This window comes from Amphiprion ocellaris, chromosome 16 (genome assembly GCF_022539595.1).
Source record: "Amphiprion ocellaris isolate individual 3 ecotype Okinawa chromosome 16, ASM2253959v1, whole genome shotgun sequence".
NCBI classification, from domain to species: domain Eukaryota; kingdom Metazoa; phylum Chordata; class Actinopteri; family Pomacentridae; genus Amphiprion; species Amphiprion ocellaris.
The window spans coordinates 22,736,793-22,756,229 of NC_072781.1; the positions used below are offsets into that span (position 1 = coordinate 22,736,793).

The 19,437-nt window shown below is 38.8% G+C and overlaps 1 protein-coding gene across 5 annotated transcripts in view; it reads left to right on the forward strand.

Annotated features, from left to right (window-relative positions):
- The window catches only part of rasgrp3 (RAS guanyl releasing protein 3 (calcium and DAG-regulated)), a 50,604-nt gene extending 37,350 nt beyond the window's left edge, over positions 1 to 13,254 (forward strand). For all 5 annotated transcript variants that reach the window (XM_035942172.2, XM_055018961.1, XM_023296274.3 and 2 more), the window contains 10 exons: positions 3,053 to 3,169; positions 4,284 to 4,562; positions 5,253 to 5,333; positions 5,504 to 5,617; positions 5,729 to 5,844; positions 7,075 to 7,222; positions 7,572 to 7,608; positions 8,907 to 9,056; positions 10,093 to 10,469; positions 12,378 to 13,254. In XM_035942172.2, the coding sequence (XP_035798065.2) occupies positions 3,053 to 3,169; positions 4,284 to 4,562; positions 5,253 to 5,333; positions 5,504 to 5,617; positions 5,729 to 5,844; positions 7,075 to 7,222; positions 7,572 to 7,608; positions 8,907 to 9,056; positions 10,093 to 10,469; positions 12,378 to 12,386 (1,428 nt within the window). In that variant the 3' untranslated portion in view covers positions 12,387 to 13,254. The remainder of the gene's footprint in view (positions 1 to 3,052; positions 3,170 to 4,283; positions 4,563 to 5,252; positions 5,334 to 5,503; positions 5,618 to 5,728; positions 5,845 to 7,074; positions 7,223 to 7,571; positions 7,609 to 8,906; positions 9,057 to 10,092; positions 10,470 to 12,377) is intronic.
- The last annotated feature ends 6,183 nt before the right edge of the window (positions 13,255 to 19,437 follow it).

Genomic DNA, 19,437 nt, shown 5'->3' on the forward strand with positions numbered 1-19,437 from the left:
TAGATAGATAGATAGATAGATAGATAGATAGATAGATAGATAGATAGATAGATAGATAGATAGATAGATAGATAGATAGATAGATACTTTATTAATCTCGAGGGAAATTCAAATATTCTGCAGCTTACATCCAACAACAAAAAAGCAGAAAGACAAAATGGGCAGGTTAGTAACCAGATTAAACTTAACATTAAAGATTATGCACTAAAGAAACTTGCTCTACAATACTATAAACAAAACACTTCTAATTTAAAATCTATAGAAATACTAAATGTAGTAAAAGCCAACATATAATATTTACACATTTCATTTTAAATATATATGTGAAGTTTTGCATAAACCAATTTCTACACTTCAAGATGCAATAGAAAAATCTTATAGTCTGGACAAAACCACCTGATTGGGTATTATCATACAATTCAATAGATGTTATCAGTGTACATTATTACCATACATATGGACCAGTAGTGACCTCCTCTGCCTTCAAGTAGATTCAATAGATTGTGGCCATTACATTTAATGGCGCTTTATTGTCACATTTTTTAAAAGATGCTGTAGCTGCACTGTTAAAGATGAACACAAGTTCGCATTTGGAGGTTGGAGGGGATGGAAGAGATCTAAATCAGTGGACCTTCACCCAGGACAATGAGTTCAAGTCCCATTTCATCATTTATTTGTAGGTTTATGTTTTGACTGAAGTCTCATTTTAAGTTTCATTTTCAGTCCTTGGTTTAGTTTAGCTACCATAACTACAGAGTTTCATTACGAGACTTGGCTTTGGTTTAAAATACATTCTGTTGCTACTTTTAACAGATGCTACAAAGTTCTACTTTGTCCAGTTCTAATGGACAAAGCAGAGCTTTGTAACATCACACAACTTAGTCACACAACTATAACAAACTGCTAATGTTATCAGGGTCATTTTCTGTTGATCAGTGATTAGAGTGGAAGATAATGTATCTACTGATGCAATTAGAAAATAGAGGAGAGCCTCTACTGGGCCATTTACACTACCAGTCAAAAGTTTGGACACACCTTCTCATTCAATGCCTTTTATTTAATTATTTTATACTTTGTAAATTAATACTGAAGACATCAAAACTATCAAAGAGTGCATATGGAATTATGTTGTAAACAAAAAAAGTGTCAATCTTCAGTATTAATCTACAATGTAGAAAATAATACAAATAAACAAAAAGAACTGAATGAGAAGATGTCTCCAAACTTTTGACTGGTAGTGTATATTGGAATGATGTGTACTGGTAACAGGACATTTAATGACCTGACAATGTCCCAATCAAGACATGCAACCTGTCATCTTACATCTTTTTGGTAATATACATTATAATATTTATTGAGGTAATTATATAATCAGATTGATGTCTGAAGTCATAGATGTCATGCTGACGATAGTTTCTCAAATCATGAACAGCCATTTTTGCTTCTGAATATTTCTTTCAGCATTGGTAATGTTATGTCCATTCGTAAACAGATACATTCCAGCTATTGATCCATCGGAAAAGCTGCCTCATCAATATTTATGGTTTTATACATTATTGGCTATTGTGTTGGCCATATCCATCTTGCAAAGAGGCAAAGAGCTTCTTGTCCATTTGTATTGAAAGAACTGATCTGGGTCCTAATGTGTAGTGTTTCCTGTCTTAGTAGAGGCTGTTTGAAAAGATGGAGGCATTTAACACACTGCCATCAGATATAATAACACGCACATAATTTTACAGATTAGCTTTGAACACAGTTTGATTAACTAAAGTTGCAAAAGAGCTCATCACAAAAGCATACTAGGAAAATAACATAATTCAAACTGAATGGGCTTCTTATAACAGATAACCACTTATCAAAAAGGTTAAACTACTTAACTACTGCTTTCAAATTAAGCTTTGCATTCATTCAGCCAGACCATCACGTCAGCAGCTTGGCGTCAGCATTCATACTTGTTATCACTGGTTTATGAATCTGTCCTAATGAGTAACTGGCTGGTAACATTCATATTTGTGTATTTGGAGGCCGTTCAGTTCTTAGGTCTTACTGCTGATTTTAATACTGACACTGTTAGCTTCTTTGACTCTTTTTACCACCCTCCCTCCTCCTTTTGAGACTGAAGGAGTAGTATTGTTGACTTGCCAAGCTCAGTGGATTCCGTAAGTATTAGGATTGCTTCCCATAAATCTATACTCCTCAACTTATATTTAAGAACTGAAATCTCTCATTTAGAAAAGGCTTCTGGCCTTTTGCTTTGTGGTCAGATACGCTCTGTTTGCTTTAATGATCTTTGAGATGTGTCTAGAACTTGACTGTAACCCTGAAGCAAACTAATTTGAGAGCTTATAAGGAACCACATTAGTTCAGTCTTACACAAATACGACCTTGTTTCAGTAAAGAAAAAGCCAGGAAAAAAATAATGCATTGAAAACTCTTCTGGTCTTGAAACACATGATGAGGTGTAAGAATGGGATAAAGAAATCCAGGTGTGCAAAGTCTCTAGAAACTTCCAAGTCTCTGGAAGCTGTAACTGCTGCCAAACTGGAAGGAGGAAAGTACTGAAATAGGCTAAATTAGAGATTTATGTTTTTAATTTAAAATAATTTTTTATGTAGAGTGATGGTAAAAAAAAAAAAAAAAATATATATATATATATATATAATTTTACCGATTAAACATACTGATTTACTTAAGTTGTAACACCATGCTTTTAAAATACTCCATTAAAAGTAAAACTCCGCAAGTTTTACAAGTACAAATGTTATTAACAAATTGTACTTCAAATATCAAAAGACCTAAAACGGTCAATTCTGGCCTAGTAGTGTTTTTTATTGTTTACTTTGAGACCAGTGAGTAAATAAATAAATGCTTTTACCCACTGGAACTGTCCTTTAACTTGGAGCTTCATGGTGTGAAGTGTACATCCTCCTACCCTTTTGCAAGAGAACAGAACAGGACAAGACAAAGAACACATTCGATTAGATCCCAGGTAAAGAAGGAAAAGTGAGCATTTCATTTCATTTTTCACCACATTTTATCACTTTGTCATCAGAAACTCCTGCACCTGCAGAACTTCAATACTCTAATGGCGGTGGTGGGGGGTCTGAGTCACAGCTCCATCTCTCGACTAAAGGAGACTCACTCATATCTGGCTCCTGAAGTTGTGAAGGTAAGTCATTTATATCCCCTGACTCAGTTCTACATGGTTCTATGAGATCCAGTGGTAATTTGTTTTTAGACAAAAGGTTGTGAAGGTATGTTTGCCAATGAAACAACAGCCTCCACACCTGAGTTCTAAAGATGGACTGGATTGAATAGAACAAGTCAAAATACTTTGTTTCAGTTCTTCCCTAGATGACGACCCCAGGCACTTTTACTATAATGACATCAGTGGCAACCTCTAACTTTTCTGAAAATACAAAGCCATTAAATTTCTACACATAAGTCGCTACAAGGATTCCACCAGTATGGACACTTTTGCTAATTCTATGTCTTTACTCGGATGCAAAAGAAGTTTTCCCTCACTCCATAGAAAATCATGACATTGCTTGACTTTCAGGACAATACTCTCAAAACTGCAGGTACATTCCACCGAGACAATCCCTGAAAACAAGTCACCTTTTCACTCATTGTTCGGGCTCTAAAAATCATCAAAAGTATTGTTGTAAGTAAACCACAAGAGGTTGTTTTCTGCCCTGTGCTTTAGTTTTGCCAGATAGAGAGACGAGTGCAGCATTTGGACACAGAAGTAAAAATGTTGGCCAGGTTGGCTAGGAGGGTGAGCCACTGTTCATTGGAAAATCGTCCAAATGAAAAAAAAAGCCAGTTGAGAACTTTCCCGCCACTGAACTTGGGCAGCTGAGGATGAATGAGGCAAAACTCCACTTACTTTTCCTCATATTTTGTGTTTTTTTTTTTATGTTGGATTATTTCTATGCTGACTGTTTTTAAAAAAAAAAAAAAAAAAAGACTTCCACTGAACAGAAATTGCTCCATGTCTCTGTTGTGCATTCATGCTGATGAAGTAACCTGTACAATCAGGTATTATGTACACAACTCTTTAAAAAAAAAAAAAAAAAAAGCAACAACATGATATTAGCTGGTTTGAGCATCCTTCCTTGGAGCCCCCCTGTGACCTCTGTGTTAAATACTACTGCTATTGGGGAAACCACTGCACCCTATTACTCATCGTAACACCACCAATGTCACATAAGTTGTCAGACCACTTACTTTGTGATTTAACCATTTATACTAATCCAAACATTCTCTACTTCCTGCCCCAGATCTGGAGCGAGATGACAGAGCTGGTTTCTTCCAACAACAACTACTCCTGTTACCGAAAAGCCTTCAATGAGTGCCATGGATTTAAAATCCCAATACTAGGCGTGCACCTAAAGGACCTGATCGCAGTGCATGTGGTTTTTCCTGACTGGGTTGGAGACAGTAATAAGGTGAACCTTGTGAAGATGCATCAGCTTTACATGACCTTCAATGAGCTGGTGTCGTTGCAGAGTGCAGTGGCCCAAGTGGAGCCCAACATGGACCTCATCTATCTGCTCACGGTGAGGGAAGACCACATGTAGAAATTGTGAGCAGAAAGTAGGTGTAACATGAATACCTCTTACTGTCCAGCTATGTTTGCATGTAAAAGCAATTTTCCTCAAGGTTTACAAAACAGATAACAAGTTGTTATTTTCCACACAACCTCCCTTTCTGCCCTTTGTTTCTGCTTTTCATGGTTGTTCTTGAATTCCTTAATAAAGTCAGAAAACTTGACGTAGGACCACAGTGTCCTACAATGCATGGTTTCCATGTGATTGAAAGCAGACAGCAGAAATGCACGTGGATCTTTTCATACTACTAATAGATATGTATTAATCAACTATGCAATTAGTTGCATTGCCTGCAAGCATGAATTGGCCTTAAGAAGCTGACTGAGAATGGAGGCTTAATAATAAATTAAAATAAGTCAGTTATGGTTTGGGGCAAACCACTTCACAAACTCATCAAAGTCTGGGTTTTTGGATCATCTAGAAATCAACATTGTCTAAAGCGTCTCTCAAATAAGATTTGCATAAAAAAACTCCTTTCACATGCAGCTGTCCTGAGACATATGGTAACTGATACTTTTACACAATATGAAGAGCTCATGAGATACCTCATAATATGATCCAATCTATTTTGTAGCTGTTAAAGCTGATTCAGTACAGGAATGTTTAAACTCATTATACTCAAATCTTTGTATTTTTCAGCTTTCTTTAGACCTTTACTACACAGAGGACGAGATCTATGAGCTGTCATTGCTAAGGGAACCACGCAACCACAAATCTTTGGTAAGTTTCAGTTGAAGTGATGGTCATTTGTAAAAATAACTTGATATCTATGAAAGGCTTCTAACAAGGAGTTAAAATTGTTACTTTATTTTTATCCAAATTAAACTATATTTTCATGATGTAACATACATTTTGCTGATCTCATGCCTGTTTATGTATGTCCTTAACAGCCTACGTCTCCAACGACTCCCAACAAGCCCCTGGCACCACTAGACTGGGCCTCTGGTGTCACCACCAAACCAGACCCCTCTGTGGTCAATAAACACATCAGGAAGGTGGTGGATGTCAGTACACAATAACTCTTTTCAGATTACGTCTTCATAATTGAGAAAAAGTAACAGAGGTTTCCATGTGTGACACATCAGAGAATCAGTTTCTTGTCTTCCTGTGGGTAGTCTGTGTTTAGGAATTACGACCATGACCATGATGGCTATATTTCTCAAGAGGACTTTGAGAGCATTGCTGCTAACTTCCCCTTACTGGACTCCTTCTGCGTTTTGGACAAAGATCAGTGAGTGTAGAAAAGTGAAAGTAACTGCATGTTTAAGCTGTCATTTTTTACTGAGCCCAACTGGCTGCAGTCTCAGCCTAAGGACTTGGACTGTTACACCAGTGGTTCTCTGTCTGTGGTATGTGCACCTCCAGTGCTACAGTCCCAGGTGGAGGCTGAGAGGTTTCAGAAGCTCTTTATCAATAAAACAGACATTGTTATCAGAGATGTAACATCCAGTCAGCTGCTTCCAGATGCTTCAACCAGTGTCATACTCCCAGCATGCTGATCAGGTCTCTTGTATGACTCTGGTCTTCTACTCCCAATAGTTATCTAATAAAATGAGTGGTTACCTTCAGCTTTAAACAGTTTTACCTTCTAGTTACACTGATGAGCCTTTTTGGCTGTTTTGACAATATCAAATCCTGAATAGAAATTTCTTTCAACTGTACACATTTTCAGGCAGAGGACCTGGCAACCCGGATGGAGATAGAGGGTCCAAAGTTAGCATGACCTATAGATACACCAGGTTGAAATAAATTGGAATTATCAGTGAATGCTCACAAATGACACTAGCTCGCCCTCAACCCGCCCAGCCAGCAGGCAGATGGGTCCCCCCACATTAGAGCCGGGTTCTGCTTGAGGTTTTTTTCCTTGTTAAAAGGGTATTTTCCTTGCCACTGTCACCTTTTGGCTTGCTCTGGGGGTCAGGCATATGGGTTCTGTAAAGCGTCTCGAGACAATTTGACTGTAATTGGTGCTATATAAATAAAATTGAATTGAATTGAATTGAATTGAATTGAATTGAATTGAATTGAATTGAATTGAATTGAATTGAATTGAATTGAATTGAATTGAATTGAATTGAATTGAATTGAATTGAATTGAATTGAATTGAATTGAATTGTTACCAGTTGAAACTTACAAAGTGGCTCCAAAAAAACAAACAGAAAAAAAATCCTAAAACCGCTCTGCCATCTTCAGCAGTGGTCTGAACATTGACATTGGGATTTTTTTTTTTTTTTGGCTTCATTTAAGATGCAAGTTGAACCTTTGCTGATGTGTGTTCACAGATTAAGAACCATTGTGCAAAAAACTCAGATGGAAATTTTTGTTATTTTCAGATTTTAAGACATATAGCTTTTAGTTACACTATATCTGGCAGCAACAGAGCGCCTGTAAATCATTATCTCTCTGCTCTCTGCTCATCTTCCTTTCTTCCATCTCTTTCTATTCCTTTCTCTTTCTCAGAGATGGATTGATTAGTAAGGATGAAATGATTGCGTATTTCCTTCGGGCGAACCCTCTGCTCCAGTGTAAGATGGGACCAGGATTCATCCACAACTTCCAGGAGATGACGTACCTGAAACCCACCTTCTGCGAACATTGTGCTGGATTTGTGCGTATCTCTAACATCCTGTCAAAACATGTTTTTTACCTCCTATTCTTACTTTGAGTATTGAAATTGCACATTGTTGCACAATTAAACTGTCTAGTCTACTTGGTTTAGCCCCATGCTCTATATTTTTGCTTGTTTGCTTTCCTCGCCTGAAAACAAAGACCTTGTCATGTCTGTTAGAGTCAGTGATCAAGTCCACATACAGGGTTGTAGACAATGTAGTGAACTGTTGTGATAGTGTCCTGTTTAGGACCCAATCATGTTTCTTTTTAAATTATGTAGCCTCTCCTCCTTACCTGATGTTATTGCTTGTATTTTCTTCCCTTTCCTCACATTTCCGGCACTGCAGCTCTGGGGAATCATCAAGCAAGGCTACAAGTGCAAAGGTACAGTTTCATTGGATTCTTCTCCAAAGGCCTCTCAATAATGAACAATGGAACCCACAACATTAAATTTAGTATTACCTTCTAATGTCAATATTTTTAGAACTTTATTAATTAATCATTAAAATCACATACATTCCTTCATCCTCACCACAAAATTCCCAATTTAGTGTGAGCACAGTTTCAGTAACTGGTCTAGTCAGCAAAAAGACAGGTGACAAAAACATCACAACTCAAGGAAGGCTCACATATTTGCTTGTTTATAGCATTGACTGTATCATAGTCTTCATCACCAGTTGGTCCTCCAGCATGAATAACCATATAGGTCAAATATCACCCAGATACTCCAGAGATAAACTGATAAAAACTAACCTTGTAATGATCATGGTTAAAAGAGACAAAGTTGTCCATCAACTTGAATCAAGAAACAAACTATAGTCTTGCATTCTAAAGACCCCTCAGGTGATAATCAAGTTGTTTTGTTTTTTTTTACCTTGTTTACATGTCCACTGTCATATGTAATAATCCTAAAGACCCCATCCTGGCTACTTGCAGAGTGGGACTTTCTGCATCATTCTTCTCCTGAATCAGCTTCTGGTTCTAGTATGTAATTACTCAAATATTACGGCTTGCTATAGTCAGTGTAGAGTAGTTTCACAGTATTAGAGCCGGGCCATAGATGAATTGGTGTGCTCAGCTGTTGTCAGTGAGGGTTTGATAGAGAAAAGTGGAAATTTCATTGATCTGCACATTCTAAAGTCAGCAATGGTGTAGAGTTACAACTAAGTCATTTTAAGGCAGGAAGAGACGATTTCCAATTAAGTCAATTCTAAATATGTAACTTTGTGTGTTAACAATAAAACACAACTATATGTCATAGTAAGCTGCTGTGCAAATAACCTACAGAGTGATTTTTGTGGTTCAACACAGTTTGCTTATCTGTCATGGTATCATTGATGTTTCTATCATGATTCTGAGCATATCTGCAATATTTGATACATATTGGCTTAGAAAACTGCTTTTGACAAAAATTCAGAGTCATTTCATATCATAAACATTTAATAAACACATACATATGGCCATATATGGCCTGTAAACCATGTAAAAAGTCATTTTCTATTAGCAGACTTCACCAGAGTTTAGGTGAACTGGCCATTTCAAAAAATTCTAAATGTGAAAACATCTTTCAGCTGCACTGCACTGTGATGCTTCCCCATGAAGACCAACGATAGCAGCCTAATCATCCTGCTAAAACACTACTACTTTGAATATTCTGCAGTGTGTCATTATTTATTTTGCAGACTGCGGCGTTAACTGTCATAAACAATGCCGGGAGCTGCTGGTTCTGGCCTGTAGGAAGCTGATTCGCTCCGGCTCTCTGGGCAGCGTTTCTCCAGCCAGACTGACCCACAGCTCACTACCCAGCAGCCCTGCATTGCCTACATGCAAAGGTAATTTTCACCTAGTAAATATATCAAATCTGTGATTAATACATGAATGTATAAATTTTGGAATAGTAACCTTATCTACTCATACACCCCAAATACATGTACAAATTACATGTTGGTTTTTAACACCAGGCGTTCATTATAGTCGAATGAGATGCATCATGTAGTGCAGTCACAGAAATCACACTCTTGTGTAGTTGACAGAAGCAAGAAAATATGTTGTCTAATGTGATGAATGCTGGAACATTAGACAAAGTCAAGATCACAAAGCTGAATACACAGCCACAAATAAAGAGATGTCACTTAAGTCATTATTAGTCAGTATAAAGGCTACAAGTTTGAAAAGTAAAAATAAAAAATGTTAAAATGGTCAAGGTACAAATACACTGAGGTTGATGTAGAAATTAGAAACAGGCGAGGTGGGTGTGGGAATCCAGGGGACAATCTGAGGGCACTTGGTTGGTAGATGGGTTAAGACATAATGCAGGAGTAAAATGGTAAAAATAACAGGATTAATCTAGGAACAGTCGACTAGCTAGTCGTAGCTTAGACGACTTTTTGATTGCCAGTCTTTTCTTCAGTTACACTGTGGTGAGCTCTAACAGAAACGGTGTCTCTGCTCCTTAATATTTTCACTGACCTGACAGACTATTTTAAACAACCTTTTTAACAGCATGCTGCACTGCTGTCAGACAAAACCTTGTTTTTTTTCATGATGTTTAATTTACAGTGTTTAGTGCATTCAGCATACATAACTAACTTCACTCATTCACAGATCCAGTGTGTAAGATTTAGTGGCATCTAGTGGTGAGGTTGTAGATAGCAGCTAACTGAATACTCCGGTCACCCTATCCCTCCACACATTTAGGAGAACATACTGTGGCTTCTAAAAGAGTGAAAAAAGGCCCTCAGCAGAACCAGTGTTTGTTTTTTATATTTAAATTCTATTCCTGTTAGTACATCCTTCTACATCTTACACACCAAGTTATAACCAAATACTAACTCATGACTTCACAATCTCCTGTGTTCCCTCCTTCAGATGAGGATGAGGTGTTTGAGTTCCCAACAGTCACCTCAGCAGGTCAACCTCTGGACCCCCAGTCCATCACCCTGATGACCGGCTCAGCCCAGAGAATCTCTGTGCGTCTGCAGAGAGCCACCACCAGCCAGGCCACTCAGACCGAGCCCCTGTGGCCCGAACATAGCTGGGGTGTCACAGACAGTGGCTCCCACACCTTCCCCAAAATGAAATACAGGACTCACAGGAAGATGTCTAAAAATAAAGGTTTTGCCCGCTGGGAGAACCAGAATGATGGACAGCATCAGGCTGTTTCCTCCTTGTGCAGTGTGGACGCCCAGCAGAAGCCAGATATCTCAGGAGAGCACGTACACAATGGAATCACACACAGAGGAAAGGTAATGCAACAGATGCATGTACAGTGTCATGAAAAAGTATTTGCCCCCTTCTCAAATTCTTATTTTTTTTTAATATTCCTCCCACTTAAATGTTTAGGACCATCAAACAAATTTAAATATTAGACAAAGATAACCAAAATGAACACAAAATGCAGTTTTAAAAGATGATTTAACATTTTAAGGGGCAAAAGCTGTCCAAACCTGCCTGGCCATGTGTGAAAAAGCAATTGCCCCCCTGGTTAAATCATGAATTAACTGTGGCTAATCACATTTTTTGGAGTGAGTTTAATTTCACTGACCACACCTAAGCCTGATTGCCTCCACACCTGTTCAATCAAGAAATCACTTAAATAGAACCTGTCTGACAAAATGAAGTCAGTCAGAAGATCTCAAAAAGCTGCAACAAAATGCTATGATCCAACGAAATTCAAGAACAGATGAGAAATAAAGTAACTGATATCTATCAGTCTGGTAAGGGTTACAAGCCATTTCTACAGCTTTATGACTCCAGCAAACCATTATCCACAAATGGAGAAAACATGGAACAGTGATGAACTTTCCCAGGAGTGGCCAGCTTACCAAAATTACCCCAAGAGTACAGCGACGACTCATCCAGGAGGTCACAAAGGAACCCATGACAACATCTAAAGAACTGCAGGCCTCCCTTGCCTCAGTTAAGGTCAGTGGTCATGACTCAACAATAAGGAAAAGACTGGGCAAAAATGGCCTACATGGCAGAGTTCTAAGGCGAAAACCACTGCTGACCAAAAAGACCATAAAGGCTTGTCTTACTTTTGCAAACAAACATCTGAATGATCCCCAAGACTTCTGGGAGAATATTCTATGATTTGACAAGACGAAAGTTGAACGTTTTGGAAGGTGTGTGTCTCGTTGCATCTGGCGTAAAGGTAACACAGCATTTCAGAAAAAGAACATGATACCAACAGTCAAACATGGTGGTGGTAGTGTGATGGTCTGGGGCTGTTTTGCTGCTTCAGGACCTGGACGACTTGCTGTGATTGATGGAACCATGAATTCTGTTCTCTACCAGGAAATCCAGAAGGAGAATGTTTGGCCATCAATTTGTGACTTCAAGCTGAAACGCCCTTGGGTTCTGCAGCAGGAGTACGATCCAAAACACACCAGCAAGTTGACTTCGGAATGGCTTCAAAAAAAACAAAACAAAATGAAGGTTTTGGAGTGGCTGAGTCAAATCTGGACTTGAATCCAACTGAAATGCTGTGGCATGACTTTCAAAAGACAGTTCATGCTCGAAAACTCTCTAATGTTGCTGAATTAAAAGGAGAGTGGGCCGAAATATCTTCACAGAGATGTGAAAGACTCATTGCCGGTTATAGAAAACGCTTGATTTCAGTTGTTGCTGCTGAGGGTGGCCCAACCAGTTATTAGGGTTAGGGGTAGTTACTGTTTCACACAGGGCCAGGTAGTATTGAATCGTTTTTTCCCCCTAATAAACAAAATCGTCATTTAAAAACTGCCTTTTGTGTTTAATTGGGTTATCTTTGTCTGACATTTACATTTGTTTATCTTAAACATTGAAGTGGGGAAAATATGCAAAATAAGAATTTGAGAAAGGGGCAAATACTTTTTCACAGCACTGTAGAAGTGTCCTTCTGCAAGACAATCAACCCTCTGTTACCACCGGTAACAGGCGAGCACCCTGTACTACAGCTCTGCCAGCACTGATGTCTTATTTCTTCTGATTATTATTCACACCTGTGCCTCAAAGGTGCTGAACTACTGGACTGGAGCCCAGTGTCAGTGCTGATGCTTGGAGCTGAAATGACTTTTTGTAATTCACAATGTTTTCTTTTCTGAATAACGATAATGTTGATGTCAGAATTAAAGATCCAGATGAGTAAATGTCTCTCCTCCTTCTCTCCCCAGGACAGCTGACTTGGTTATGGTGGTGAGGGCCAGTCCTGGAGGTCCAGGAAGCCCGTGGCGACCGGGACCAGAAAGCTGCTCTCACTTGGGGTGGTGCTGGGCTGCCTGAGGTCCACCTTTCAGGACCTGGAGTTATCGTGTCCTCTCTCGACTTCAGCACAGACAGAGCTATGTGAGCAGCTCAGTGGATAACAGCCAAACACCCAGGATGATACCCAGGATCACTGGGGATTACTTTGTTTTTTTTCCCAGGTGTACATAACACCAGTACTTGAACAAGTGAGAAGACACAAGATATGACAAAAGTGTTGAGTGGGTTCAGATGGTGGATCAGTGCCGGCCAGCTGCTCAATCGCCAGCTTTTAAGTCCAGCTCAGGAAGAGTGTGACAAAGTAAAAGCAGACAGAAACCATCTCCTGCTAGATCTGAAAAACAGAAAAGCGTGTTCTTAAATCTTGATGGATATGTTGTGTAGATACTTGTATGTGAAGTCACAAATAAAGGGAAAGCCAAACTGAAAGTGAACTGCTGCCATACAGAATGCCAAGGATGGGAGACTGAAGAACTTTTTAACAAAATTTCTGAATGTTTATTGCTTACTTTTTAAAAAAAATTATTTATTCCTACAGTGTCCGAACTTGACAGCTGAAAATGACCTATTCATGAGTTTCACAGCAAAAAAAAAAAAAAAGCAGCACCCAAATAACCAAATAACATCTCCTCAGCAAGCAATTTGACTTCCCCTGGTCTGACACTAGCATTAGGTAAAAGGAAGCATTGTCATTTATATTTTTACAAAGCTGTACATCATGAAATATGGAAGATTTCAATGTCGAATAAAAGTAAATCAAACAAAAATAAAGTGAAATATAACATACATTATTTGTATATCTTTTATACATTTTTCTGGGTCAAATTTAAAACAGCAAAGTTACAAGTACTAAAGGATAAACCAGACACTGAATGAAACGATTTTATGTGGGTTTTGTTCTCTGACTGAACAAAACAGATAAATGAATAATATTAATTTAATAGTTAAAAAAAATATACAGAATATATCGTCTTTCTGCCTTACCGGTTGTGTCCTTTTCCACAGTGTAAGCTGAGTCGTTCCAAACCCCAGTGTTTGGAATGGCATCCCCGTCTTCCAGGCATGATATCCCAACATTCCCAACTGGAATTCTGAAATAATGGCTAGTTGTATTCCTTCAGAAATCAAGAAAAAGAATGACCTGACTGACTCTCTACGTGGCCAAAAAAGGCACTGCTACTGGTCAATTTTGTGGCCATCCTACATTTCTGCTTTCTTATTGCTTGCCTTGTTCCCTAGCAGGTGTCTTCAGCACAAAACACAATGGTTTTCTTGTCTTCATGAACACTACCATTCAAAAGTTTGGGGTCACTCAGACAATTTCATGTTTTCCATGAAAACTCATTCTTTGGTTCAAACTTTCAAGGGTTTTGTAATCATCAATTAGCCTTTCAACACGATTAGCTAACACAATGTAGCAGTAGAACACAGGAGTGATGGTTGCTGGACTCAGTGGACTTTAAATTCTCTTTTAGTCACTGGCGACCTAGCACTTTTGCCTTGCAGCTAGAAGACCACGTCCCCGCCTTCCCAGGATCTTTCTGCATGGAGTTTGCATGTTCTCGCTGTGCATATGTGGGTTTTCTCTGGGTACGCCAGCTTCCTCCCACAGTCCAATAACATGCTGAGATTAATTGGAGATTCTAAATTGTCCTTAGGTGTGAATGTGAGTGTGATTGTTTGTCTCTCTGTGTAGCCCTGTGATAGACTGGTGACCTGTCCAGGGTGTCCCCTGCCTTCAGTCAGCTGGGATAAACTCCAGCCCCCTACAGCCATAATAAAGATTAAGTGGTGTATAGATAGACTAATTAATTGACCAAAATGCAGTTAACTCACATTTTAAAGGCAGCAGGGAATTTCAGCCTATAAACTGAATGAACTTAAATGATTTTTTTTACACCAGTTAAGTTGTGTTTCTACCTTTCAGGCAACCGCATGGAAAATGTCAGCTGAAACAGTGGGCTGCTGTGGAGTGTTTATGTTTTGCTGGGACTAATGTGTTCAGTGTCAGGTGAATGAGACATGAAGAGACAGCAGCAGCAGGTGGGTCAGACAAGGAGAGCAGTGACAGCAGGTGGAAGATCTCACAAAGAGTTAGCTTCTGATTTCACCTCTCAGTTAAACATCTGATAGGTTCACAGCATTCAGTTCCAGGTATGGAACTATTTGAAACTTGGTGCTGTTTACAGCTTGTACATTAACGGAATAAGTCAATTATTTAATATCCTAGATTTAGTCAGTTGGACAGTGGTGAGAATGTTTTGAATGAACACTCATTCAGCTACATTGGCGTGTGTGGAGTGTGGCAATGCAGAAGCAATGAAGCACACATATGACTATTTGTTGGGTTTATTATTCTAATCAGAAATATTGTGCTGACTTTTGGTTGTGATTCATCGTACAGTTTGTAAAAAATTAATTAAAAAATCACCTTCAAAAACCCTCTTTAAAAAGAATGGAAAAAATGGCAGTTTGACAACTGCCAAAACCAGCCATCTCTGGAACCCTGTAGCTCTGGTATATTTTACGGTCGAAATTTCAAGTTTAAAGTGGCCACAAAACCCGTTAAATGTTATTCATCTGAATCCATGTTTTAATATCTTTAATGCTTTTTATGCAGTCGCAGTTTAAGCTTAATGAATTTTTTGAAAATCCTGAATTTTTCTTTGACACGTGATGTCACCCACTCTACGTTTCAACTAAATAATTTTTCTTTTACAAGGTGCAGTTAACCATGTCTCATGCTCACAATTTCTCATCTACATAAACAATTTATTTATAAAGCATAAACATTTCTGTCCTCTATCACTCAGTGTGTGTCGTTGCTATAGTTTTTTTTTTTTTTTAAATAAATCATCTCAGAGCTCAGTGTGTTGCCCAAACCTCTCATTCACTTCCATTATATCTGAGCCCCAAAATTTGTGTGAAAATCAGAAATGGTGAGTCTCTCTAACCTGCCACTAAATCTGTATATAATACTGTACGTACATGAAAATATATCAGCGTGTTCAAAAATATTCCTGCTTCACACGCAGGAATATTTTTTTCAATATAATTTACAGTTTTTGAGCTGTGATGGTTTATTCTAGGGTTTGAGTCTCAGCCTGCCTTTCTGCTCCTCTCTCTGCACCCATACTCTGTCTTGTCAGCGCCCCCCCCCCCCCCCCCCCCCCCCCCCAAGGAATCACCATGGCAACCAGTGACTAACAGGAGATTGATTCAACTTTTAAATAAGTGTCTCCCAGATTACAGTGGTCTTCAGAAATTTTCTGGTCAAATGTGCCAGTGCATAATCTTTAAAGTACACTTATTACTATTCCTCAGGTTAATTATAGCAGGACGCATCAACTGGCAGAAGCTACATTGGCACACTTAAAATTTCTGCTGAAATTTTCTAGATTTTCTTAGGTTTGTGATTATAGTCTGAAGATGTTCATTCTGGAGGAAGGGGAGCCCCATGTTCAACGTTACAACCAAAGACCATACATAAAAGATGGACATGATGTCTCCCATCAGTTTATGAACTACTGTTTAGAAGCCTTGAGTTCGGAATTTGTCATCTTGGTCTTTTGAAGCCATGTATATACATATATATATACGACGTGGACAAAATTGTTGGTACCCCTCGGTTAATGAAAGAAAAACCCACAATGGTCACAGAAATAATTCGAATCTGACAAAAGTTATAATAAATAAAAATTCTATGAAAATTAACCAATGAAAATTAGACATTGCTTTTAAAACCGTGGGTTATAAAAAAAATAAACTCATGAAACAGACCTGGACAAAAATGATGGTACCCCTAGAAAAGACTGAAAATAATGTGACCATAGGGACATGTTCAATCAAGGTGTGTCCTCTAATTAGCATCATAGGTGTCTACAAACTTGTAATCAGTCAGTCGTCCTATTTATAGGGTTACAGTAGTCACTATGCTGTTTGGTGACATGGTGTGTACCACACTAAACATGGACCAGAGGAAGCCAAGGAGAGAGTTGTCTCAGGAGATTAGAAAGAAAATTATAGACAAGCATGTTAAAGTTAAAGGCTATAAGACCATCTCCAAGCAGCTTGATGTTCCTGTGACTACAGTTGCAAATATTATTCTGAAATTTAAGATCCATGGGACTGTAGCCAACCTCCCTGGATGTGGCTGCAGGAGGAAAATTGATGACAAATGGAAGAGACGGATAATATGAATAGTAACAACAGAGCCCAGAACAACCTCTAAAGACATTAAAGGTGAACTCCAAGGTCAAGGTACCTCAGTGTCAGATCGCACCATCCGTCATTGTTTGAGCCAAAGTGGACTTCATGGGAGACGACCAAGGAGGACACCACTGTTGAAAACAAATCCTAAAAAAGCCAGACTGGAATTTGCCAAACTGCATGTTGACAAGCCACAAAGCTTCTGGGAGAATGTCCTATGGACAGACGAGATAAAACTGGAACTTTTTGGCAAGGCACATCAGCTCTATGTTCACAGATGCAAAAATGAAGCATATCAAGAAAAGAACACTGTCCCTACTGTGAAACATGGAGGAGGATCTGTTATGTTCTGGGGCTGCTTTGCTGCATCTGGTACAGAGTGTCTTGAATCTGTTCAGGTACAATGAAATATCATGACTATCAAGGTATTCTAGAGAGAAATGTGCTGCCCAGTGTCAGAAAGCTTGGTCTCAGTCGCAGGTCATGGGTCTTGTAACAGGATAATGACCCAAAACACACAGCTAAAAACAGCCAAGAATGGCTAAGAGGAAAACATTGGACTATTCTGAAGTGGCCTTCTATGAGCCCTGATCTATATCCTATTGAACATCTGTGGAAGGAGCTGAAACATGCCGTCTGGAGAAGGAACCCTTCAAACCTGAGACAAGTGGAGCAGTCTGCTCATGAGGAGTGGACCAGAATACCTGCTGAGAGGTGCAGAAGTCTCATTGACAGTTACAGAAATGGTTTGATTGCAGTGATTGCCTCAAAAGGTTGTGCAACAAAATGTTAAGTTAAGGGTATCATCATTTTTGTCCAGGCCTGTTTCATGAGTTTATTTTTTAAAATAATTCTGTTGAACCACGGCTCAAAAGCAATGTCTGATTTTCATTGGTTAATTTTCATAGAATTTTTATTTATTATTACTTTTGTCAGATTCAAATTAGTTCTGTGACCATTGTGGGTTTTTCTTTTATTAACTGAGGGGTACCAACAATTTTGTCCACGTGTGTGTGCGTATGTGTGTGTGTGTGTGTGTGTGTGTGTGTGTGTGTGTGTGTGCGTGTGCGTGTCTGTGTGTGTGTGCGCGTGTGTCTGTTTCTGTGTGAGTGTGTATATATATGTATATATATATTTCAAATCTTAAATACTTTGTAAAGCCCTTTTAATACCACAAAGGTAGAAAAACACTATATACGCTACCATTCAAAAGTTTGGGGTCACTTAGAAATGTCCTTATTTTTGAAAGAAAAGTCTTGTGCAATTATGTTTGCACATGCATGAAAGTGTGAGTTTTCATGGAAAAACATAAAATTGCCTGGGTGACCCCAGACTTTTGAATGGTAGTGTAAGTGCAGACCATTTAAAGCATACCCTGCTTCAGAATGAACATAAGCTCAGTTGGAAAATGTTTGCTGAGGTAAAACATCAAATGAGAAGTCCGGTCATTTTATCACAGACTTCTATACCATCTGACTTCTTTGTGCAACCAGAGAAGTCCAAAGTGTTTAAAAGGGCTCAAAACGTCTGCCAGGGGGTCCCCATGCATGTGATGATTTAACAGTGAGAGAGACCTAAACCCTCACAGAAGTCTGCGAGCCCCTGAATGTTGCATCACTCTGCCGTCGATCTGACAAGTGATTGTGGTCAGACTGGAGTAATTCTACCCACCAAATACGCAGGAGACATGTCTGTGATAATAATAAACCTGCTATGAAAATAAAACCTCTCAAAAATCTCTTAAAAAGCAGAATTATTGCAAAAACAACTTTAAGGAAATGTAGGTCCAGCTTCACATAGGTTCCAGTATCAAGTGAGAAATTTGCATTTTAACGCTAAATAAAAGACCAGATGCTTCAACTCTGCTGGAGTCTGTCAGTCTTTTAATTAATTAATTTGTTTTTTTAAATCTCTTATTCGTGAAATGAGGCTTCACTGCCAATTGCATCACCACAAGATGTATTACTCAGCCTCATTTATCACGGAAGTCATAACACAGATGTCACTGCTGACACCTAGTGGTAAAAATAATTAGGAGCACTTGGAGAGAGATAAACTAATATCAAATAAAAGTGTACACTTCTTATGAAGATGTTTTTCATCCTTCTTATCTTCCCAGCAGCCCCAGATTTTCCATGGCTGTCTTGTTGGAATCCTGATGAGACAGCCACCACTGGTCAGTATTCAATCTCAAGTCTGAAATTCTCAGAAGATGGCAGCTTTTGACCCACAACGCAGAAGCATGCCCACTACACAAGTCAAGGGAGCCAAGAGGAGCCATGCTGTCTAACTTTGGATTCCCTCTTTCACCAAAACCACGTTTACCTTCCAAAAAAATTTACACCATATTCATTTAATTTAATCTCCATCCATTCATTATCTATGCACCACTTAATCCTCAGTGTCGTTGAAGCTGATCCCAGCTGACTTAGGGTGAAGTCAGGGGACACTCTGGACAGGTCATGATTCTAAACTGTTTGTAGGTATGAATGTGAGTGTGGTTGTCTGTCAGTATATGTAGACCTGTGATAGGTCTACATATACAGACACTCATGCACAGGGAGAACATGCAAACTCCATGCAGAAAGATCCTGGGAAGGCCGGGACGCGAACCTTCTAGCTGCAAGGTGAAAGTGCTAACCACCAAGCCACTGTGCAGCCCTAATTTAATCTCACTATATACAATTCTGTAAGTATATACTGTATATAATACAGACAGGTCCATAAATATTTGGACACTGACACTATTTTCAGTATTTC